Here is a 25,557-nt window from a genome sequence, read left to right as displayed (position 1 = left end):
TGTGAGTATAGGACCATATATTTAGAGATTTTTTCAATGGATTGATACATTCTGCTAAAAAAAATGCCTCTTTTTTTTCCCTTTCATTTAAAAAATATTATTTGATATGTAAGTTAACTCTCTGGGAGGGAGAGGGAGATGAATTGGAAATTCTAGTGCTGTAAAAAACAAAATATATCAATAAATTTCTTAAGAAAGAAATTGAGAAGCATGAGGTTGACTCTAATATTTAAGTTGTTAAAATTAAATTACCACAATTTGTATTTGGCAATGGTCCACAACTGGTTAGTTGATCATAAATAACTTAGTAAAAAAAAAAAAAAAATCACTAAAATCACAAGCAGAAATAGAACTGTACTGGTTAAAGATTTCTAATCCTTTTAGCAAATGATGCACCAAAGAGCTCTTGTTGCAGAAGCACAGTAAGATCCACTAACTTGTATTTTCAGAATACTTTGTAGTACAACAATCCATATCGAGGGGATGCATTAAGTTAAAGATTCCATTTGACTGGTAAGTCATGCTTTATGGAACAAGGTAATGGGCATTTTCATGATTATTAACCAACTCTTATTAAGAGAAATAAAACCTATATAAATTCCTTAATGAGAATTATTAGTACAATAATAATGATATTTGCCTATACTTGTATAGTACTTTATGGATTACAGACTTTGTAATATTTATTTAATTAGATCCTCACAACAGCTCCATGAGGTAGCGCAAGAATTATCCCTGTTTTACAGAGGAGGAAATGAGCCTTCGAAGTCTTCGATGTAGCCTACTACATGTTAAAATACAGCAAATACCACAAAATCAGGACTTTGAGCACCATCAGTGTACAGAGCATTTTACTGAGGGAAATAAAAAATTCAGATATAATATTATTCTTGACCTCCAAAGGGCTAGTAAGGTTTAAGGGCAAAAATCAAATTTGAAAATCATTACTCCACTGTAAAGGGTAAGTAATATTTTATCTCCAAATTGCTCCCATCCAAGTGGGAAACCAACACTTTCCTCTGATTATATGATTTTATGAGTTCAGCCTTTCCATCAGCTCTTTTCTCCACTTCACTCATCTTGATTTTTTCTAGTTAAAAGAAGAGTGTGGTGCAAGTGATGAACATTATTTTGCATAGGAGCTTCCTATTAAAAGGATGTCAATTTTTGACCTTTAAAAGTATTTACTTGCATTTATAATTATAAAGCATAGCTCTGACCATGTCACCTCCCTACTCAATAAACTTCAGTGGCTCCCTATTACCTTTAGGCCCAAATGTTATTTTGTCCCATGTTCCATGACTGGAATGGATGTTCTCCTCCTCACTTCTGCCTCCTTGCTTCCTTCAAGGCAAGAGTTCAAATTCATCTTCTGCAAGAAACCTTTCATCATATCCCCTTCTTTCCCCTTTCCTTCCAACTTGTGCCTTTTATCAGAGATTATTAGAATATGAGCTCCTTGGGACTATGGTTTTGCTTTTTTTTGTAACCTCAGCACTTAAGAGTACCTGATACAGAGTGAGTGCTTCATAAATTCTAATCAACATACATGTCATTAAACATATTAAGCAGCTATGTGTCAAACACTGTGCTAATCACTGGGCAGCCAAAGAGGAAAAAAATCGTCCCTGATTTCAAGGACTTCAAGGTCTAAATGCATTGTCCAGCAGCTGATTAACTGCATGAAGTTTATATTTTATCCTAAAGGTAATATAGAAATATGGGAGTTTATTTACGGGAGTGGCATGGTGGCGTGTGTTTTAACCATGTGAAAGATGAATTGGAGTGTGTCAGAATCAGAACTTAAACCGAGGTCTTTCTGGCTCTTAATCTTCTATAATTCACTGCCTCTTCATGGTACACAGCACCAAATTTAATATTCCCTCTATGATCTGACAGAGGACAAAAGGATTATCTCTTTCCTTAAGCCAACCTAAGACAGCATTAGAGTTGGGGGGGAGGGGTGGTGGTTGTACATTTTCACACTTATGGAGCCTGTAGTTCACAAAATCCTCCACATTTTCTCCCATGAACCAGTCAGCCCTGCCTTCCTTCACCCCCAGTTGTGTACTTGTACAGTTGATTTTGATTAACGTGTTCTTCTTTTGCCTTTGATTTTTCCAAATGCCATACTTCAGGATTATTCCCACTAAATTTCGTCTTTACAGATTCATCTCCTCCTTCCAGGTTTTAGAGGTCTTTTGTTTGACTACATCTAATCACCAGTGTATCACCAGATAAATAGGATGTAACAAATCAATAATGACAAATACTTTTTAAGGATCTTATTAGGTATTAAGGGTGCCCTGAATGTCTGTAAGTTTGAGTAATCACCAAGGTTTAATGAAAAAAATGGAAGCTGGTAAATTAAATGTAAAGAGCATACTTGCCTTGTTTCAATACAGAATACTTAAGATTATTTTATTTTATTTTTATTTCATAAAATATAAAAGTTTAATCTTCAATCAGGAATTCTGAATTAGAATTAACAAGAAAATTTTGCAAAGTTCTAAATCAAAAAATTTGTAATGACTATGACTTAATAGTAATAAATGGAAGACAAAGGACGTTGTTTACCCAAATTTAAATGGTCATAGAAAATAATGTGGAAAGTCAAAAATAAAAATTCCATTTTAAACAAAATGGAACTACTACAAATTAACACTGGATATATTTTTTAACTTCCTAGAATCTTCATTTATTTTTATTTTTAAAAATACATAATTTATTTTTTAATTCTCCAGATTCACTTCCACAAGAATTTGAATTCAAAATTTTCTGCCCATCTCTCCCCACCCACACCCCAGGACAGCATCCACCCCTTCCTCCAGTCTGTCCTCCCTTCTATTACCCCCTCCCCTCTATTTTCCAGTAGGGCAAAATAGATTTTTATACCCCACTGCCTATACATCATATTTTCTAGTTGCATGCTAAAACAATTTTTAACATTCATTATTAAAGCTTTGAGTTCCATAGTTTCTCCCTTCCTCCCTCTCCACCCACCCTCATTGAGAAAACAAGCAATTCAATATAGGTCATACATGTGTAGCCATGCAAAATACTTCCATAATAGTTATGTTACAAAAGACTAACCACATTTCCCTCTGTCCTACCCTGCCCTCCATTTATTCCATTTTCTCCCTTGACCTGTCTTCCCACAATAATGTTTGCTTCTGATTATCCCTTTACCCAATTTGTTGTCCTTTCTATTATCTTCTCTCTCTATCCCCTTCCCTCTTGCCTTCCTGCAGTGTAAAATAGATTTCCATATCCAATTGAGTATGTGTTATTCCCTCCTTAAGCCAAATTCCATGAAAGTAAGGCTCACTTATTTCTTTTCATCTCCCCCCTCCTCCCCTCCACTGTAAAAGCTCTTTCTTGCCTCTTTTATGTGAGATGATTTGCTACATTCTACCTCTTCCTTTTTCTTATTCCTAGTACATTCCACTCAAAAGTAAATCCTATTTTTTAGGTATTCTTCCTTCATATTCACCTTACCCTGTGCCCTCTGTCTATATACATACTTATACACACCTACACATATATAATATAAACACATACATACCCACACACACATATATATACTATACATACATACATAATATGTATATATTATATCTATACATATATAATATAAACACATACATACATACCCATACACATATATATACTATATATATATATATATATATATATATATAAATACATATATGTACACACACACACACATATTCACTCTATCTACCCTGATACTGAAAAAAGTCTCATGAGTTACAAATAACATCTTTCCAGGTAGGCATGTAAACAGTTCAACTTTAATGAATTCCTTAAGACACCTCTTTCATATTCACCTTTTCATGCTTCTCTTGATTCTTGTATTTTAAAGTCAAATTTTCTATTCAGCTCTGGTCTTTTCAATCAAGAATGCTTGGGAGCTTCATTGAAATTCCATTTTTTTCCCCTGAAGTATTATACTCAGTTTTGCTAGGCAGGTGATTCTTGATTTTAATCCTATCTCCTTTGACCTCTGGAATATTATATTCCAAGCCCTTTGATCCCTTATGGTAGAAGCTGCTAAATCCTGTATTATCCTGATTGCATTTCCACAAAACTTGAATTGTTGTTTTCTGGCTGCTTGTAACATTTTCTCCTTGACCTGGGAACTCTGGAATTTGGCTACAATATTCCTAGGAGTTTTCCTTTTGGAATCTGTTTCAGGTGGTGATCAGTGAATTCTTTCCATTTCTATTTTACCCTCTGGTTCTAGAAAATCAGGGCAGTTTTTCTTGATAGTTTCTTGGGAGATGATTTCTAGGCTCTTTTTTTGATCATGTTTTACAGGTGGGCTAATCCTTTTTAAGTTATCTCTCCTGGATCTATTTTCCAGGTCAGTCATTTTTCCAATGAGATATTTCACATTGTCTTCTATTTTTTCATTCTTTTGGTTCTTTTTGTATAATTTCTTGGTTTCTCATAAAGTCGTTAGCTTCCATCTGCTCCATTATAATTTTTAAAGAACTATTTTCTTCAGTGAGCTTTTAACCTCCTTTTCCATTTGGCCAATTCTGCTTTTTAAAACATTCTTCTCTTCGTTGGTTTTTTGGACCTCTTTTGCTATTTGAGTTAGTCTGTTTTTATTATTTTGTTATTTTCTTCAGCATTTTTTGGGTCTCTTTTAGCAAGGTGCTGACTTGTTTTTCATGATTTTCTTGCATTGCTCCCATTTTTCTTCCCAATTTTTTCTCCACCTCTCTTACTTGATTTTCAAAATTCTTTTTTGAGCTCTTCCATGGCCTGAGACCATTGCATATTTTTTTTTGGAGGTTTTGGATGTAGAAGCCTTGACTTTGATGTCTTCCTCTGATGGTATGCTTTGTTCTTCCTTATTTGAAAGGATGGAAGAAAATACCTTTTCACCAAGAAAGTGATCTTCTATAGTCTTATTTTTCCCCTTTTGGGGCATTTTCCCAATCAGTTACTTGACTTTTGAGTCCTTTGTCAAGTGGAGGGTATTCCACCCTAGACTTCAGAGGTTTTGTGCAGCTGTTCTTTGAGATATCTCTAGGGACCTGTAAAGTTTTCAGTTCCCCCAAAGTGGCATAGTCAGAGGAGAGGTGTTTACTCTTCTCCTGGCCTGCACTCTGGTCTGTGAGCAATCAAAACACTCTTTTCTGCCCTGGAACCATGAGTAGAATTCCCTCTCCACAGCCACGCCATGCCAGCACACTTCTTCACCCCAGGACCACCACTCAGGACTGAAACCCAGATCAGCTGCTTGATTCTCCCAGGATCTTAGGCTGAGAGCTCCAAAAGTGGATGCTGCTGCCTCAGTGACTGCCACTGTCCTGGAGCTGAACCCTGCTCCTCTTTCACCCAGATGAAAGAGCTTTCTTACTGATCTTTGAAGCTGTCTTTGGTGTTTCTAGGGTGAGAAATCTGGAAACCCAAGCAGCTACCCATGATTCAGTACCCTGAAGCCTGCTTCAGTCCTGTCCTTGCTGCACTGCCCACACTGGGCTGCACGCTGCTCCAAGTCCAGTGCAATTAGACCCTTCCTGTCAGCCTTTCAGGCTGTTTTGAGCTGGAAATCTGTTTCACTGTCATTTTGTGGTTTCTGCTGCTCTAGAATTTGTTTAGTCATTTTTTGCAGGTATTTTAAGGGCTATGGGGGGAAAGCTAGAACAGGTCTGTCTGTCTACTCTGCTATCTTGGCTCCACCCCCCTACATTTTAAAAAATAATATGGAATCTACTTTTTCTTTTTGAAGTTTTTTATAATGCTAAATGTAGTCTAACTGCTAACTAGGCCCCTGCTCACCCATTCTCCCCTTAGAGACCATGTTGTGTCTTGTTCTTTAATATTTTTACTAAAGAGAAAATTGAGGCCTAGGGAGGTTAAGGAATTTACCAAGTCACACAACTTATTAGTGGTAGAGTCAAGACTAAATCTCAAATCTTTTGATGCTAAAGAGTCCAGTGAGGGTGTCCAGAATGATCTCCACTGAATTCTAAAAGCATGTGCTATATGTGTTGAATAATTAGCATTAGATTTGACACCAGAATTTCTGGATCCAAATTTTGATTCTGACATTTACCAGCTGTCATCATTAAGGTCTCTAAGTCTTATATTCTTATTTGTAAAATAAGGTAGATCATATTTGAAGGAGGATTCTTGTGAAGAAAATGGTTTGTCAATTTCAAAGCATTATAGAAAGAAAATCTATTTTCATTTTTGTCATTATTACACAAGGTAAAAGGATAGAAACATCACTAAGGACAAATGTGAAGACTAGTATGTTCATATTATAATATAATCATGCTGTCTGAAGATGAAAGTCTGGAATGAGCTTATAAAAATACTAAATGGGAAGAAAAAAAGCTTCTTAAGCTATTTTGTGGGCATGAAGAACAAGAGATGAGCTCACTGCCTGGGACTGAAGGAACAATGATAATAAAACAGATGAAGAAAATTGAACTATTGTTTTTCTATGAAGGAAAATAATCTCCTAAATATTTCATAATAAAAAGATAAAACAAAAGTGGCTGAGAGCCTTGAAACCTGAAAGAGGAAGGAGACAGTAAGAACTGCCTTGAATGAGTTCAAGTCACCTATTCTGAGTGAATTAAGTCTCAGAGTAATCAAAGAACTCGCATGAGGGTTCAGGTTTCAAGTGTCTTAACACACACTGCCAAAACCCTGGACACTTCGAACTTTTTCATTCTCTCTAAACCTCTCCACCAAATTTTTAGAAAGAGTTTTCTCCATACCCTAAAGCCACACAACCTCAGAGATGATGCTGGAGATTAAAACAAAAGGCAAAGGCAATGACAATTTAACTTGTGGTAGGGACAAGAAGGTCAGAGAGACAACAGCATTGCAGCTGGGGACTGGGAGGGAGTGAAGAGGATGAACCAATGACAATGGATGAGAGAGACAAGGCACAACTGTCGAATTCATATTGTTTCTGGTTTTTTTTTTGGGGGGGGGGGGGCGATTTCCGTTAAGGGGAACAACTTTCAGACTGGGAAGGGTGCAACAAAAGTTGAATAAAAGGTAGCTGACACCCAGGATAAGGAGAAAGAGAATACCTAGTTGCCCTCCATGAGCTCATATGTCCACAGGCTTGAAATATAATCTCCATATCATCAGCTCTTTTCTGCAGTACATTCCAAGGTACTGAAAGAGCAAGTGAATATGAAGAATGAGTCGCTATCATAGAAAATTGAAGAGGTTTGGCAGGAGACAATACAATATGGTGGAAGGAATGATGATCTTAAGAGTCAAAGGACCTGAGTCAGTCAGTCAGTCAATATTAAGTGCCTACCAGGTGCCAGACACTGCTCCAGGCAATGGAGATACAAAGAAAGACAGTTTCTTCTCTCAAGGAGCTCAAGTCTAATGAAAAAAACAACATGTAAACAATCATGTAGAAATAATCTATAATGAAGAAGTCATGTGAAAGAATTGACAGAGAAGTCACTAGCATTAAGTCAAGAAAACCTTCTTGGAGAAGGTACAATTTCATCTGGAACTTGAAGCCAGGGAAGTCAGGCAGTGAAAATGAGGCAGAATATTACAAATTCCAGCTCTTGGACTCAAAGTCTGTATGACCTAGAGTGAGTCACTTAATCCCTCTAGGCCTCAGTTTCCTCATCTGCAAAATGAGGGACTTGTTTGCTTGTTTTTTACATTCTAAAACTATGATCTTAGGACTTGATGTTATCCTGGCAATATCATCCTAATTTTCAAAAAAGGGAAGGAAATGATTTATCAGCATTTATAAAGGGAAGCGATCACTAAAATCCAACTTGGTTTTATCGAGACTAGACCAAGCCACCTTAAACTCATTTCCTTTATTTTTTGACAGGCTGTGTTGCTAAATTATTAGATAACAAAAATGCTATAAACATTGTATACCTTAATTTCAACCACAACTCTGACAAAGTCTTCCATGCTGTCCTTATGGACAAGATGTGAAAAACAGGATAGTATGGTGAGGTGGGTCCAGAAATGTCTGGATAGCCAGATCCAAAGAAGAGCCAGTGGTTCTCGGAGACCTGTCTTCTCCCTAAGCTGTTAAGCAGTTTTCTTTTTAATTTTGTTAACTTAAAAAAACACAACAAAAATGTACATACAAGGAACAGAAAAGAATGATGTATATGAAACTAGGAAGTTCTATTACATACAAGGTTTAAAGTGATGATTAAAGTTAACATGCTAGTAAAAAGCACCATCCTGCTTGTTTCTGTTCCCTGCAGAGTTTCCTTCTATGTACTTTTTATGGTGTCACTGATATTTTCTTCCTTTCTAATGCTTTTGTTACTAACACAGGGAAAGTAATCAGTACAATTCTTATCGTATTTGCTGATGGCACAGATTCAAGGGATAGCTAAGATGTGGGATACGAGTCAGGATCTATAAATATCTCAACAGGGGGCAGAGCCAAGATGGCAGAGTAGAAAGACGCACATACACTAGCTCTTCCCCCACAGCCCATAAAATACCTGTAAAGAAAGACTCTCAACAAATTCTAGAGCAGCAGAAGCCACAGAACAACAGAGTGGAGGAGATTTCCAGCCCAGGGTGACTTGAAAGGCTGACAGGAAAGGTCTGTCAGATGAGACGTGGAGTAGAGCCCAGCCCAGCCTTGGCCTTGTGGCCTGGTACCGGGAAGAGGTCTGGAGCAGTCCTCAGGGGTGGAATCCCCAACAGCAATAGGGGTGGTTTGCAGATCCCTAAACCCACAGGCACCAAAGGTCAGTGAGAGGGTTTTTTCAGCTGTCTGAGAAAGGAGTAAGGGTCTTCCCATAGCTCCAGCCTCAGGTGGTGACAAGAAGCTGCATCAGGTGGCAGCAGCTCCCACAGCAGCCCGCATCCATTGCTGGATTGCAAAAACCCTGGGGACACTGACATCAGCCGTGTGTGGAGGCCTTGCCCCCACCTAATGCTCCTGGGGGATTTGAGCAGCTGATTTTTTTTTCTTTACTTTTAACATTCATTTTCACCAAAATTTTGGGTTCCAAATTTTCCACCCATTTGTCCCCTCCCCCCACCCCAAAACGCTGAGCATTCTGATTGCCCCTATCACCAATCTTCCCTCTCTTCTATCATCCCTCCCTTCCCTTGTCCCCATCTTCTCTTTTGTCCTGTAGGGCCAGATAACTTTCTATACCCCATTACCTGTATTTCTTACTTCCTAGTGGCAAGAACAGTACTCGACAGTTGTTCCTCAAACTTTGAGTTCCAACTTCTCTTCATCCCTCCCTCCCCACCCATTCCCTTTGGGAAGGCAAGCAATTCAATATAGGCCATATCTGTGTAGTTTGGCAAATGACTTCCATAATAGTCGTGTTGTGTAAGACTAACTATATTTCCCTCCCTCCTATCCTGCCCCCCATTGCTTCTATTCTCTCTTTTGATCCTGTCCCTCCCCAAGAGTGTTGACTTCAAATTGCTCCCTCCTCCCACTGTCCTCCCTTCCAGCATCCCCCCCACCCTGCTGATCCCCTTCTCCCCCACTTTCCTGTATTGTAAGATAGGTTTTCATACCAAAATGAGTGGGCATTTTATTCCTTCCTTTAGTCGAATGTGATGAGAGTAAACTTCATGTTTTTCTCTCACCTCCCCTCTTTTTCCCTCCACCTTCAAAGTCATTTCAACATTCCTTTCCCTGAGGACGTACGAACATGAGATTCTCCCATGAAGCAGGCACATGTGCACATTCCCTCAGAAAAGAAGCCAGTAGTGTCAGTGCCCCCAGACTTTTAAAAACCAGTATCACTTAGAGGAAGACACCCACCAAAATCTATTCTCTTCTTTGATTTTCAGCAGCAATATTTAAAAAAATCACTGGTCTCCACTCAAAACCTTACAGTTCCCCAGCCTTGCATGCATATACCGTAGTTAGGGATAAATTTAAACGTTCATTCACATTATTTGTCCACAATGGAGATGCCATTTCTTCATACTGACTCTTTTGTAGAAAGCAACAAGGGACTGATGAATTCAAATCCTTCAAACTCCGACTGGTCTATTCTTTTTATTATATCCTTGTCATCTGGGGTTAGCTGCACAGGTTCACTGGTGAACCGTGTACTGAAGCTTTCCAGACCATAATCATCAGTTATCTAAGGCTGAAATGGAGGGAGGGCTTGCTTCACTCATGATAAGAACTTCCTAACAAAAATGGAATGTTCTCCCTCATTAAATGTTGAGTTCTGTCACTAAAGCTACTCCAGGAGAGGCTAGATGACTATTTGTCAAGGACATATAGAAAAAATTACTGCACTGAGTAGAGAGCTGGACTACATGCCCTTTATAATATGCCCATCCCAACTCAAATTCTAAAATTCTAAGATTCTCTGACTGCTATTCTAGTCCTCTTTCCATCATATTTGACTTTCTTCTACAATAAGTCATTACCAGCAAGATATGAAATGAAGTTTCTAAACCAAATTTTAATCACACATTTCCATTTCTTTCCAATTTTTATTCTCCTTTACCACATTAAAAATCAAGGAGCAAATTCTTCCAAAATTTTGACTCAGTTAAGTCACTTGAAAAAAATATCTGGTATTCGTGGCATGTTTTGGCTCATATATACAGTACAGCTTGACTTGAGGTTCATAGTAAATAATCATCATCACCACTTTCACCAAACTAATAAAAATATTTACCTTGAGATTACAGACAACAACAATGCACTAAGTACGTGGAATCTAGAATTAAGACTTCAGAAATCATCTCTTTACTGAGAGGAATTTTGAGGCTGAGTGAAGTGATGTGACGTGACTTACCCAAGGTCACACAGCAGCAATTAGCTAGAACTTGAAGCCAGGTCAATTGCCTCCCAATCCAATGCTCTTTCCACACATTGTCTACCTGTCTTATTTCCTTCTAAACCCATACTGCTTAGATAATAACTTTACTTTGGTACAGGTAGAGCTAGCTTTTCTAAGCTTTTAAATTTTCCATCGTGCTTCTTCCACAATGGACCTGCATATTTCACTTCTCTCACTGAGAAATGAGGTGTCACTGACCACTCACTTGTGACTTTTGCAACAATAGGCAGAAAGTGGTCAGATGATTAAAAAACAAAACAAAACTCTGAGGTTGTTCTCCATGTAAGCCAATGAGAGCCTTCTCCAAAAACTGTCACTAAGGCAAAAGGGTGATTGACTGTCCCCTTGTTGGGTGACTTCTTCCAGGCATCAGCAAACAAGTGAAAGAGGTATTTCCAAAGCAGAAGTAAACCTTTTAAAGTTTCTCTTTGACCTTGTGTTTGGAAGAAAGAGAATGTAAACGAGAAAGTACAAGAGCATCAGATTTAAGAGATTACTGTTCTGTAAAACTTCACAAGTCAGAATGAAAAAAAAAATAGAGCTGGAAGGGACCATAGGTATTCAACTTATTCATTTTACAGGTAAGAAAACTGAGGCAAAGAGACAGTACAATGCCTTGCCCAAGGCTACACCCAGCATTAGTGCTAAGACTAAGAAGAGAGTTATAGCCTCTTGATACCTCTTCCAAAGTTTCTCCCCTTGTAGCTTCAAGAAAAGCTCTATTTCAGGGACAGGAAAAGTGAAACAGAATTAATTTCTAATGCCTCTGCCTGTTGCAGGAATATTTATTTAGAGATGGGGAAAAATATCTGTTCAAACACTCTTAGAGAACTTTTTAAATAAAAACAGGGCCTTCAACCATCTGGGAAGCCAGATGGTGCAGTAGAGAGTGTTGAGTCTGGAGACAGGAAGACTCATCTTCCTGAGCTCAAATATAGCAGTGTGATCTCGAGCAGTCACTTAACCTTGTTTGCCTCAGTTTCCTCATATGTAAAATGAGCTAGAGAAGGAAATGGCAAACCACTCCAGTATCTTTGTCAAGAAAACTCCAAATGAAGTCAGGGAGATTTGGACACTACTAAAACAACTGCACAACACCAAAAAACAACAAAGTGTCTTCAAATCATCCCTTTAAAATTAATTCATGCAATGTAGACATAAACAAGAGATGTACTCAAAATGAAGGTCTATTTTATCATAAATTTGATGTATCTAAAGCTAAAATGCTAGCCACAAGCATTAACTAAAATTTAGGTAACAATTTTACCTTAAAAAATTTTGAGCTTTTAAAATTCTGAAAAGGCAAGAGAAACTGTTACCTAAATGTTAAATTAATGCTTATTATAACCAAATTTTCAGGACTATATAATAAGAAATATCTACAAGTGAGTTTCCCTTGTAGATACTTATTATATCAAATGACAATCACTATTTAACAATTTAGCAGTTTGAGAATACAGATAATAAAAGGCTACTCAGTGTATCTCTGAATATTTGTTTAAGTATTAATGCTCACTTCATCTTAAGAAATTTCAATGCCTCTTTGGATTTACACCAAAGAAAAAACTGCTTACGTTTTCACTCTCCTATGATATTTAAGAAACTTTAAAAAAAGGTTAAGTCTCCTCACATAAATATTTCAAAAAAATAAGAAAATAAATCTATCTTAATGAAATTTTTCCTAAACAACTGAATATGAAAAAATACAAAGATCAGAGGTAAAAAAACTTTCAATATAATTTAAAAATGTAGGTACAAAAATATGGACTGAATATGTTCTTCAAAATTCCACAAATATTAACTACTGCTGAGGTCAGAGTTGCTAAGAGGAAACTGAGACATTGTCTTTTTTAACTCCTTATAGCTCCAGTGTAACTGCTCAACTTCAGCCTTGTGTCGAATATGGGTCTCAGTGAGTTCTTGCAAAAGATGTTCATTAGTAGAAATCAAAGAACTGTAAGAAAAGTAAAGGAAAATTATTTTGGTTTTTTCTGTCTTTAAAATGATATGCTTAAAATTAAAATATATAAAATTCATCCAAAAGTTCCAAAAGATTTCAAAATTACCATCTTTCCCCAAAGTCTTCATTCAGCATGCTTCAAAAATTAAAGGTTTAATTATTTTGCTCTCCAGAAACAATGTATTAATGGAGTCTTAAAAATGGAATGAAAGAAAAAGAAATGGAATAAAAGGAACAAAATCATTTCACTCAGATCAACATTATTAATTCTGCCAAAATAAACCCATTCATTTAGAGTCCAATAGAACTAATGGTCACATCTTATTAAAATCAATTCAACAAGCATTTGAGTGCCTTATCTTTATGAGAGAAGGTACCATGCTAGCAGCCACAGGACGCAACATATACATGGATAAATGAATACAAGGTCATTTAAAGAGGGAGAAAGCACTATGAGACGGAGGGAGGGTAGATAAAAAAAAAGGCACCATGGAGGAGATGGCTCTTGGGAGGAAGGCAAGGATTCTGAGAAGCAAAGATGGGAATCAAGTGAATTCCAGGCTTCAAGAAACAACTAATTTTCCTGGTTGGTTACAATGTAAACTACATGAAAGAAAATAACATGAAATAAGGTAAGAAAGATTAGAGCCAGATTGTAAAGGGTCTAAAAACCAGACTGAGGAGTCACTATTTTACACTGCCCACAGTTAGGAGCCACAGTTTTTGAGCAAGGAAATAAAACGGTCAAATTTGTATCTTAGGATGGTGAAGTGAGTGGTACAGTGAAAAAGTTCTATATTTGGATTTAGGTGACCTAGATTTGAAATCTGTCTCTGCCACTAATTATATATATGAACGTAGGCAAGTCACTTAAGCTCTCTGCCCTTCAATTGTCTTCTCTATTCAATGAGGAGACTGGACTCTAAGACCTCTAAAGTCACTTCTGGCCCCAAATCTATTAGCTCATGGTTTGGGCAGCTAAGTGGAAGACAGACTCAATACAGATGATATGTCTAATTACACAGTCTAAGCCTCAATTAGGCTAGTGAGGTGTGAGGAGAGAGAAGCTAATGAATGCAAGAGATATTGTGGTGGTAGAATTAACAAAATTTGACAACTGACTGGAAATGGAGAGTAAAGGAAAGAGGAAGTCAAGGATAACTCCAAGGTTATGAACCTAGGTGCCTGGGAGGTGAGTGACCTGAACAGAAATAGATAGGGCAAGTTTAAGAGAGATAAGGAAAGAGAATCAATTCTATTTTGGGTATATTAAGTCTATAATGCCAATTTCAGCCAGGACAAGATGTCTAGCATGAGTTGGCAATGCAAGACTAGAGTTCAGGAGAGAAATTCAGACCATAATGAATTCAGCCATTCCCTAATGGATGGGCATCCCTTCAGTTTTCAGTTCTTTGCCACCACAAAAAGAGCTGCAATAAATATTTTTATACTTGTTGGTCCTTTTAATTTCTGTGGGGTCTAGCTCTAGTAGCGGAACTGATGGATCAAAGGGTATGCACAGTTTAACAGATTTTTCGGCATAGTTCCAAATTGTTTTCCAAAATCGTTGTACTAGTTTACAACTCCACCAACAGTTCATTAGTGTACCTATTTTCCCACAGCCTCTGCAGCATTTACCATTTTCATTTTTTGTCACCTTAGCTAATTTGATGTGTGTGAGGTAGCATCTCAGAGTTGTTCATTTGCATTTCTCTAACTGTTAGTGACTTAGGGCATTTTTGTATGGCTATTAATGGCTGATTTCTTCCTCTGAAAACCACCCATTCACATCTTTTGACCATTATCAACTGGTGAATCAAATGGCTCTTGGAAAAGTCCTCTGCCTGAGTAACACTATCTATGTGACTTTACATGTAACCTCTGTACCAGGCTTACTTAATTTCCTATTTACCTCAGTCATTTCTCACCTGACAAAATATCACTTCTCTCTTTATAACAAACAAATCAATCATTTTTAACCTTCAATTCCTACACAGTAGTGATCTGGCTTCCAGATGTGAGCTGGACTACAACTGTAGGCTAAGAATGATGGGAATGCTAGAGTTTACTTCCAAATTCTTTGAAGCTTCTAACAGCAGCATTCCCACCTTTGGCCAGAGGAGGGAAGAAGGATGGGCAGAGGGAAGGAGAAAATTTATACCCTAGACTTGCACCAGCTACCACTGCAAAAAAAAAGCATGTATACTCCAAGGACAAGCACGTACCTGTACTATTTTCAACTCAGAGACATTTTTGCGATATTTCTTCCTCCAATCTCTAATATTCCATCCTTCAGCAGTAATCTCCTATTACCCATTTCTATTCTAAATTTTATTCAGTCAAACCCCCCCAAATATAGCTCTTGTCAAACTCCCTTCCAGAACCTTAAGTTTTTCTTTGGCATGTTGTTCTTCTAATTTACAACTCAAAGTCTTTTCATTATTTCCACACTAAAAACTATTTTTAAAAATTGAGTCACCACAGGAATGACAAAAATACTTTATTCTGGCTATGGAATAATTTTAAGAGCAGGAAACAAAAAGAATAAACAAGCATTTTTTTGGTTGAAGAAATAATAGCAGCAAAATATTCCAAGTGTCAGCAACAGGAATGGAGATTACTCTCCATGAATAATCTAGAAAATTCTTCACTCATAGCTTTGTATTCATGAGAGTGAACTCCCAATTTTAGTTCCCTTCCCGAAGAACCTCAGCTCTCTTTATCAATCTCTAGTAAGTGTGCTAGTGTGGATGACTGTGAATGTGTATATGGGGAAAAAAATGCAGCAGGATAACAATTCACACACACCCCTCCTTTGGCTTCCTGACACTCCTTTAGCCTTCTGTCACTGCACTTCCTTACCCTAAGTTATCCAACTGCCCTTCTCTCCCCTAAATCATTACCCAAACCTCTGCTACCACATTTCATATTACACAATATTAAAATTGAAAAGAACTTAAGAAATTTGAACTGTAGATCTGAAAGGTCTTTAATTGATCAGATTCATTTCACTGATGAGAATCTGAGGCTAAGAGGTTAAGTAAATATTAACTAGCCAGTCAGTCCCATGACCAAGATGAGAATACAGATCTCCCAGTCCATTACTCATTTCATGCCATAAAACCTCTAAGAGCTCTCTCTCATATGATTTTGTAAGTAGTAACTCCTTAAAATCATACATTCCGAGCAACATTAGTACCTGTGACTTTCCTGTAGCATCTCCGTCAGTTCCTGAATCTTGGCATAGTGTTCAAGATGTTCCTTTAAGTTATCAATTTCACTGGACAACTCCTGATTACTGTTTTGAAGTTCTAAAACAGAAATAAATATCTTTAGTATTAAAGTTTTGTCATTTGTTTCTATAAATTGTGAATTTAAACATAATTTTCAGAATTTGGCAACAGTTGTGTTCCAAAAAAGAAAAGGCAAATTGAAAAAAAATTTTCATACATATAAATCATAAAGTTAACTAAACATGAATTTGTAAATAAACTTGCTCATTAGATAAATTTTAACAAACAAGCTTTATCTGTGCTTCTTAGAAAACATGACCTAGATATAAAGAGATATTATGGGAAAATTTTAAGAACATGGAACATATTACTTATCAGATTTGTGGACAGTTGAACAATTTATGAATAAATAAGAGACACAGAGCAGAATGATGTGTAAAATGGATAATTTTGATTACATTAAATTAAAAAGTTTTTGTACCAATGAAACAAATATAGCCAAGATCAGAAGGAAAGCAGAAAACTGAGATAAAAACTTTTACAGACAGTTTCTCAGATAAAGATCTCATATCTCAAATATGGAAAGAACTTTGTCAAATCTATAAAAAAATGAGTCATTCCCCAATTGACAAATGGCCAAACAATATGAAAGGCAGTTTTCTGATGAAGACATCAAAATAACTTATAGTCATGTAAAAATGCTCTCAATGCTGATTAAAGAAAAGCAAAGTAAAACAACCTTGAGACATTATATTACATCTATCAGACTGGTTAAAATTACTGATGGTGGAATTGATGGTGAACTGATCCGACCATTATGGAGAGTGATCTGGAATTATATCCAAAGAGTTATTAAACTGCCTATATATACCCTTTAACCCAGAAATACCAATAATAAGTCTATTTCCACAGATGATTAGCGGAAAAATGAAAGAACCTATATGTTCTAAAATATTTATAGCAGTTCTTTTTATGATGGCAAAGAACTGGAAATTGTAGGGATGCCCATCAACTGGGGAATGATTGAACAAGTTGTGGTATATGACTATGATGAAATACTACTGTGCTCTAAGAAATGATGAGCTCAACGATCTTAGAAAAACATGAATAGACCTGCACAAAATAATGAAGAGTGAAATGAGCAGAACCAAGAGAATGTTGCATATGGTAACAGCAATATTGTTTTAAGAACAACTTTGAATGAATAAGTAATTTTGACTATTATAAATACAAAAATTAACCATAAAGGACACATAAAGGAAGATGCTACCTACATCCAGTTTACATGATAATTTTATTATATATATAAAAGGAACAGCAAGTTGTACAGAAGAGATTTGCAGTTTCATGTGTAATCATTTTTTATTATACTATGTTATGGAAATGTTCATTTTATTCCATAAATTAAAAATAAAACAAAGATTTTAAAAAAAGGCAAGAGTGTCACCTGTGATAACCCTTGAAATATAAGAGATAATAAAGTTACACTATTTTTAATCCAGAGAATTCATGATAGAATCACCAGCTACATACTGCCAGTATCTCAATCCTTTCATATTTTCCTACTCTATTACCTCTGCTCTAGTTTCACTCTTTATAATCTTATTCATTCAATCTAATTCAATTCAATAACCATTTATTAAGTATCTATTATGGCCCAAGCACAGTGCTAAGTTGATGATATAAAGACAAACACTTCCTCCCCCAAACAGTCCTTAACTTCACGAAGCTTGCATTTTACTTAAAGTTAATGAAATAATTATACTTTATCCTCCACCCATGAATCTTCTGCCCTTGATCTTTGCAGAGGACATGTCTTCTCAATCCTGCTTCCCACCTCCTACACTCACTCTGCTCCACTACAATTTCATGTTACCTCATTGATTCTTGGCATATATTTCTGTGTGACAGTTCTTTTATTTTTTCCTCATTGACTTTCTAACCTGAACCCTGCAGCAAATGTTCTAAATGTTCTCAAACTCCTCCTCCCATATCCGCCCCCCTGCTCTCAGCAAATGACCTTGCTTCATACTTTGCTGCATTAAGTTAAGATTATCCATTGTGAGTTCTCGTCATGTCATCCTCCACTCCACACCTCAAAATCTCTCAATGCTGTCGCCCATCTCTAACTTTTCTGCTATAGTCTAAGAAGGGTGGTCCTTCCTGTCAAAGTCAACGTTAATCCAATCATATTCTCTCAACCCTCTTCTCTTCCTGGAGCCAATATTAAATTGAACTAAGCTGAATAAGCAAGCCATTTTCTTCCTTAATGAATAGCCTACAAATGGACTCACAAGTAGCCCATTCGTGTCAATAATCTTCACTTGCTCCAACATCCCCTCAAACTATTTTGTCTTATATCACTCCTCCCTTTCACTAACAAATTCAAAGAAAAAGTCATTTGTACTCACTGCCTCCAATATCCTTACCGCTTAATCATTCATCAACTCTCAGTCATATAGTTTCTGAATCTATTTACTCTACTGAAACTCTTCTCTCAAAGATTACCTAGATTCCCATCCATTTTGGTAAGATCTGTCAGTAAGGTCTGCCGGCAAAGCCTCTGAGAACTCAAGGTCACTTCCATACCATGATAAGGTAATGAAGCAATACTTTACTACAAGTTCCAACTAGTAATATTTCTCTAAAAGCGAAAGATCACAGCAACAACAAAAGGAACTATAAAAACAAAGGGTATAACCAAAAAGATATTCATAATCCATGAGTTTTATTTTTGCTTCAAAATCAACTACTCTTCACTCCACTTGACTTGCTTAATGAATAGCAGTTTGAAGGTATAAGCAGTTGGGGTATAAGGAGTTGGAAGGTCTTTTTATACCAATATTTTTAAGAGGAAAGAACAACATTATCATTTATTTAAAAAAATCCACTTCCCAAGGGATCTACAAAGTTCCAAAGGTAAGCACTGATGGATTCATGGCTCAGAAAAAGTTGGGGCAGAAACTACAGGCAGAAGAAACGAACATGGAAGCCTTCTGACTAGAAGAACAACTATTGCAAGCTAAACTATAATTTTTGGCATGTATCAGGGGAATTATTTACTTTAATAGATTTTGATTAGAAATAATTGAATCTTAGAAGCTGGAAGGGATCTTAGAAACCTAGGTTAACCCACATTTCACAAATAAAGAAACCATGGTCCAAAGATGTGTGGTGAATTATTTATCACTTTAGCCAGAGCCAGAACTAGAACTGAGGTCTTGACTCCCAGTCTTCACTTTTAGCACAACTGATTTTTTGCTGCAAATGACAACTGCATCTTCTAAGAACTAGTTAAGCTATATCGTTATATTTTGATAACAAAGGATACATCTGGGTAAACATTAAAAATAGATTCAACTAAAAAATAATATTTCTCCATATTTCAATTACATATACCCCAAGAATCAAGTAAAGAGATGGCTACTGTAAATGAAAACATTATCTTTATCTAGTTCTGAACACACATTAAATGAAATTACATTACATGGGGCAATTAGTTCCAAAGGAAGGATATCAATGTTATAAATTCACAATCTGCTAAACAGTGTTACAACAGTAAAGTTTTATGGTTTTTTTTAGATTTGGTTACACTGCATTAAAATGCTATGGGGCAACTTCCAGTTAAAATGCAAACATGAAAAGTTGTAAGAGCCCAGCTCTCCCACCTTCACCCCAATAGATATCTGAAGAGGGTTCCCAAAAGAACAATGATAAATTTAACAGATACAACCTCTCCCCCCCTCTCCTCCCTACTCTGGCCAGAGTTTATCTCTATGAACACTTTATTTAACAAAAGAGAGAAAGAGCATACCAATGACTAGATATATAACTAAAACACACACACCCCCCATAAAACACAAAAACAAATGAAAAAACTGAAGAAGTAACAAATCAAACAACCTCTACTATACATAAAAACAATTATCAAACTAGAAATATAAAGCTGAACATGGCTAAAAACTTGTAGAATGCTAAACAGAACTAAAAAGCTAGTGGAGTTTTTTTTGGAAGGGTGTAGCTAAAAACAAACCACTAGTTAATTTGACTTTTTTTTAAAAAAGAAAAAAACAAATCCAATTGCCAAAATAAAAAGAAACAAAGAACTCTTAAATGAAGAAGCAATGAGGGAAATTATTTTAAAATGTGTTGCCCAATTAATTTTATGCCACTAGAAATAATTTTAGTGAAATGGATGAATATTTACAAATATATGAAGTGCCCAAATGATCAGAACAATAATTTAAATAATCTAAATCTTAGAAATAAATTGAACACGCTGTAAATTAATCCACAATAAAAAAAAAAAAAGGACCAGATGGACTTACAAGTAAATTCTAATTAACATTCCAGGAAAAATTAACTATATGAGTACATAAATTATGTACAACAACAGTGAAAGATCTACCAAACTCCTTTATAGACAAATATCTTGATACCAAAACCAGGGTGAGCCTTTAAGAAACAAAGCTACAGATCAATATCTCTAACCAATATTGTTGCAGAACTGCTGAATAAAATATTAACAAAAGGCTACCACAACATATTAAAAATGTATACAATATAACTTGACTGTCTTTGCCCCAGTAATGCAGAATTGTATACATTTTAGGAAAAATATAAACATAAAAGACCATGTTAATAACAAATAATAAAAATTATGATTATAACAATAGATGCATAAAGTTTTTTTGACAAAATAGAATATCTGATTGTGGTTGAAATATCAGAAACTAAAATATTTCTTTAATATGGCAAATAATATCTCCTCTTTTTGCGTTAGAAACTGAGGGGATGCCCATCAACTGGGGAATGGCTGAACAAGTTGTGCCATATGACTGCAATGGAAACTATTATGCTATAAGAAATGATGAGTATTATGCTTTCAGAAAAACTTGGGAAAACATGAATTGATGCAAAGTGAAGTGAGAACCAGGAAAACACCGTACAGAGTAACAGCAATTACTGTAAAGATGCTCAACTGTGAAAGACCTAACAATGCTGATCAAAATAACGATCTAAGACAATTCCAAGGAATCTGTGATGAAAAATGCTATCCACCTCCACAGAAAAAAACTGATAAATTCGGAGTGCAGAATGAAGCATACTTATTTTACACTCTTTATATTTCTTGTTTTGTTGTGTGTTTTTTTTTAACTTCTCAAGAGGGGAAGGAGGGGCAGGAAAGAGGAACAGAATTTGGAACTCAGAATTTTTTAAAATGAATGTTAAAAAATTTTACATGTAATTGAAAAGTATTTAATAAAAATAAATAAAACAGTAAAGAGATCATTTTTTAAAAAGAATGTAATTATTATACTATAAAGAATAATAAAAGGAAATTCAAGAAAACCTGAATTGATAAAAAAAAGTGATCAGAACTAGAAAAACTACACAAGATCACAATACTATAAAGACAAACAAATTTGAAAAGACTTAACAATTCAGATCACTGACCAATCACCAATTACCACTCCAGAAGACTGTCAATGAAACATGTTGCCTCTTGGTAGAGTGGTGATAGGACTATAGGTGTAGAATGAGACTACATTTCTAAATACAAGCACACTTATTGTGCTTGACTAGTTATTTCTTAGAAGGAAAGGCTTTTATTTGAGGGGAGAGATGGAGGGAATGAGGAGTGATGGTGATGCAAAAAATAAATAAATAGGGCAATGTTGACCCTAACACACTAAATTTAATACATATTAAAAATAAAATACAGGTTTGTGGTTTCATATATAAACTTTTTCTAACTGGTAACTTTAAAAAAACAGACTGAATCTATACTAAAAGTCTTTCCAGAATGACAGAACCTAATTTGGTTTACGATCTAATAGTACAGACTTCAAGAAACCAGGATTAACAACACAATGAGGCATCAAAGCAGAAATGTGTATAAGATCAACTTACCTTAAAGCAAGGAAATAGGAGTTGGGGGGTAAATGAGCACTTCTCTGGATGGAGAAATTCTTAAAATGAATTTGCCTCCCAGGTATCAATGCTAAGACTAGTATTATTTAATATTTTTATAAAAGATTGGGAAAAGGGGATGCACAATGAAAAATCTAATAGCAAAAATGTTAAACTAAGTGGGATTGATTAAAGACCTCAAAAATGTTGTTAAATATGCAGAAAAATTGGCAGATGAGTTTCAGTGCAACAAAAAATAGTTAAATTTAGAAAAAAATAAATCTAAACCATATTTATATGAGAATGTGATCTAGGTTGTCAGGTAAGATCCAGAAAAGAGATACAGGAATCATTATAAAAAGTTCTGAAGATACAGTACTACAAAGTTGAACTCAAAAAGAGTTTAGAAGTAAAAGAGAAAATATTATTTTATCCTTTTCCAAAACCTTGATGTAGTTGGACCTGAAGAGTGTATATAGTTCTGGTATCATAAATCAAGAATTAAAATTAAAATAAGCAAAGGGTAGGAGAAATAGTAAGACAAACAGAAGGTAAGGCATTTCTTTCTGGGAAGATAATGACAAGAAGAGGTATATTTTATAGACATTAAGTGAACATAAACTTATCTTACAAACATGAGAATATCAGAATTTAAAGGGAACAAGTGAATCTTGTGAAAGAAGACATTCTGGTACAAGTAAGAATATATGCTGGGAGTCATAAATTTCTCAAACTGATTATTTCAAGACAGTAATGACCTCCAAATATAAGTAGGTTCAAAGGGAAATTAAAATAAATTGATGAATGGTAGATCCAATTGATTTAGTCCTTCTGCATTTCTACTTTTCAAAAGATGAATCACAATGTCACTGGAGAAAGAAAGACATTAATTTTGGTCCTGTTCTCTTTTCGCTAGTTTCAATATATGAATATATCATGGGCAATGTTGAACTAAACAATAAAATTTCAAAATAGCAGTTAACTACATTTTAACCAAATGCAAGTAGGGTAGCCTAGAGATGGTAACAATTTTCCCCAGTTTTCTCTGTAAAATTCCCAGAGTTATTGGGGGTGAGTAGACAGTGTGAGTATTCAGAAAATAGCTTTTCAGTAAACTTAGGGAAAGTGTTTGGGGAAAAAAAAAGAGAAGACCATTTGGAAGAATGAAAGGTCAAGAATATTAAGAAGGGACTTCAGGAGAAAAATTGTGAAGGAAGGTGGTCTAGTCACACCAGATCTCAAACTGTATTACAAAGTGGTAAGCATGAAAACAATCTGGTACTGGTTAAGAAATACCATGGATCAATGGAATAGGTTGGGTACACAATACACAGTAGGAAATGACCAAAGTAATCTTTGTTTGATAAACACAAAGATCCAAATTTTGGGGACAAAAATTCAAACTCACCATTTGATAAAAACTGGGAAACCTGGAAAGCAGTTTGGCAGAAACTAGGTACAGACTATACCTCACACCATATACCAAGAATGGGTACATGATTTAGACACAAAAGGTGACACCATAAGCAAATTAGGGAAGTGTGGAATAATTTACCTCTCAGATCTATGGATAAGGGAAAAATTTATTACCAAAAAAGAGATAGAGAGCATTTCAGGATATAAAATGGATAACTTTGATTATATTAAAATAAAAATGTTTTGCACAAACAAAACCAGTACAGTCAAATTAGAAGGAAAGCAGAAAACTGGGGGAAATAGCTTATAGCAAGTTTCTCTGATAAAGGCTTTATCTTTCAAATATATAGAGAACTAAGTCAAATTAATAAGACAAGTCATTCCCCAATTGATAAATGGTGAAAGGATATGAACAGGCAGTTTTCTGAAGAAGAAATCAAAGTTTTTTATAGTTATATGAAAAATGCTCTAAATAACTACTGATTAGAGAAATGCAAATTAAAACAACTCACACCTATCATACTGGCATATCATATATGACAGAAAAGGCAAATGACAAATATTAGAGGGAATGTGGGAAAACTGGGACACTAATACACTGTTGGTAAACTTGTGAACTGATCCAACCATTCTGGAGAGCAATTTGGGACTATGTCCAAAATTGTGCATACTCTTTGATCTAGCAACACCACTACTAGACCTGTAATTCAAAGAGATTTTTTTACAAAAGGGAAAAGGACCTGTACGTACAAAAATATTTATAGCAGTATTTTTTACAGTGACAAAGAATTAGAAATTGAGTGTATGCCCATCAACTGGGGAATGGCTGAACAAACTGTGGTATATGATTATGACGGAACACTATTGTACTGTAAGAAATGATGAACAGGATGCTTCCAGAAAAACCTAGAAGGAGTTACACGAACTGATGAAAAGTGAAGTGAGCAGAACTACGAGAACATCGTACAATAACAGGAATACAAGGATCAACCAAGAATAACTTAGCTATTCTCAGCCAAAACAAAGATCCAAGACAATTCTGAAGGGCACATGATGAAAAATAAGAAAAAAATGAGAGAAAGAACTGACAGAATCTGAATGCAAACTGAAGCATACTGTTTTCTTTATTTTTGGGAGGGTTTTTTGTCTGTATTTTCTTTGACTGCACACGCATAACCTTTATCAAACGCTTGCCTTCTCAATGAGAGAAGTGGAAAGGAAAGTAGCTGAAAATGTGAAACTCAAAATTATAAAAAACAAAGATTAAAAATTGTTTTTACATGTAATTTGGAAAAATAAAATTTTTTTTAAAAGAATAAAATAATCTCTTATTTCCTCATTTTGATCTATCCTTTCACCTTTCTTATTTTAATCTTTTGCTTGCTTCTGAACACTCATGCTCAGTTATACATTTACATCTTTCCTTCTTCAACAGAGCTAAATGCCCTGGTATTGTCTTGATTAATAGTATACACTTACAGACAAAATTAAAAATGACACCAGGCAGATTATGTCTATGTGCTGTTTTTTACTTCTCCTGCTGTATTATTTCAAGATATGGTTCTTCTCAGATATGTTAGTACAATATATAGTTTGTACTATTTTAGTATTTAATTTTACCTGGGATTAAATACTAAAACAGCAATTTATTAAAGACTATATAACTGAATGAATTTTAAACTCACCATTAATCTGCATAGTTAATAGAGCTGAAGAATCTCCCTGTTTGGCATCTTCTTCCATATTTAACAAACGTGATTTTAAACTGTTGTTTTCTTCCAGTGACTTGCTTAATTGTTGTTTCAAGGCATCCTAATGGCATAAAAATACAGGGATAAGAAAAACAAAATTGACTATTGGCACTTCTTAAACTGTGGGTCATAATGGAGTTGTGAGTGGAAAAAGTTTAAGAAGCCTTGGACATTAAGCCCTCAGGCATTAGCAACAACGTAAGTATCATAATTTCTGAACCTAATGTCTTTTCAGTATTTCTGATAATATAGGTATTCATACAATTCTCCATATAAGGCATTATCAAAATTAAATAATAGTCATTGCCTTCAAGGAACTCTACTAAGTAAGAAACGAGACGTATTCAAATATAATAAACATTTGAATGTCAAAAATAATGAGAATAAAGCATTTTGTAAAGAAGATAAAATCTGAGAGACATGCTACTCATGCCCTCATTCAA

The 25,557-nt window shown here is 35.4% G+C and overlaps 1 protein-coding gene across 3 annotated transcripts in view; it reads right to left on the bottom strand.

Annotated features, from left to right (window-relative positions):
- Positions 1-10,437: 10,437 nt before the first annotated feature.
- CEP72 (centrosomal protein 72) overlaps positions 10,438-25,557 on the bottom strand; it is a 71,149-nt gene continuing 56,029 nt past the window's right edge. For 2 of the 3 annotated variants that reach the window (XM_072605311.1, XM_072605312.1), the window contains exons 10-12: positions 25,049-25,175; positions 16,001-16,112; positions 10,438-12,795 (exon numbers count right to left, since the gene is read on the bottom strand). In XM_072605311.1, coding sequence (XP_072461412.1) covers positions 12,639-12,795; positions 16,001-16,112; positions 25,049-25,175 — 396 coding nt within the window. In that variant the 3' untranslated portion in view covers positions 10,438-12,638. Of the gene's footprint in view, positions 12,796-12,907; positions 12,995-16,000; positions 16,113-25,048; positions 25,176-25,557 lie in introns of all 3 variants that reach the window. The other variant, XR_011966229.1, reaches the window with a different exon arrangement.

This window comes from Notamacropus eugenii, chromosome 4, assembly GCF_028372415.1.
Source record: "Notamacropus eugenii isolate mMacEug1 chromosome 4, mMacEug1.pri_v2, whole genome shotgun sequence".
NCBI lineage: Eukaryota > Metazoa > Chordata > Mammalia > Diprotodontia > Macropodidae > Notamacropus > Notamacropus eugenii.
Note: the sequence above shows the minus strand (reverse complement) of the source record. Positions and strands in the feature narration are given on the sequence as shown.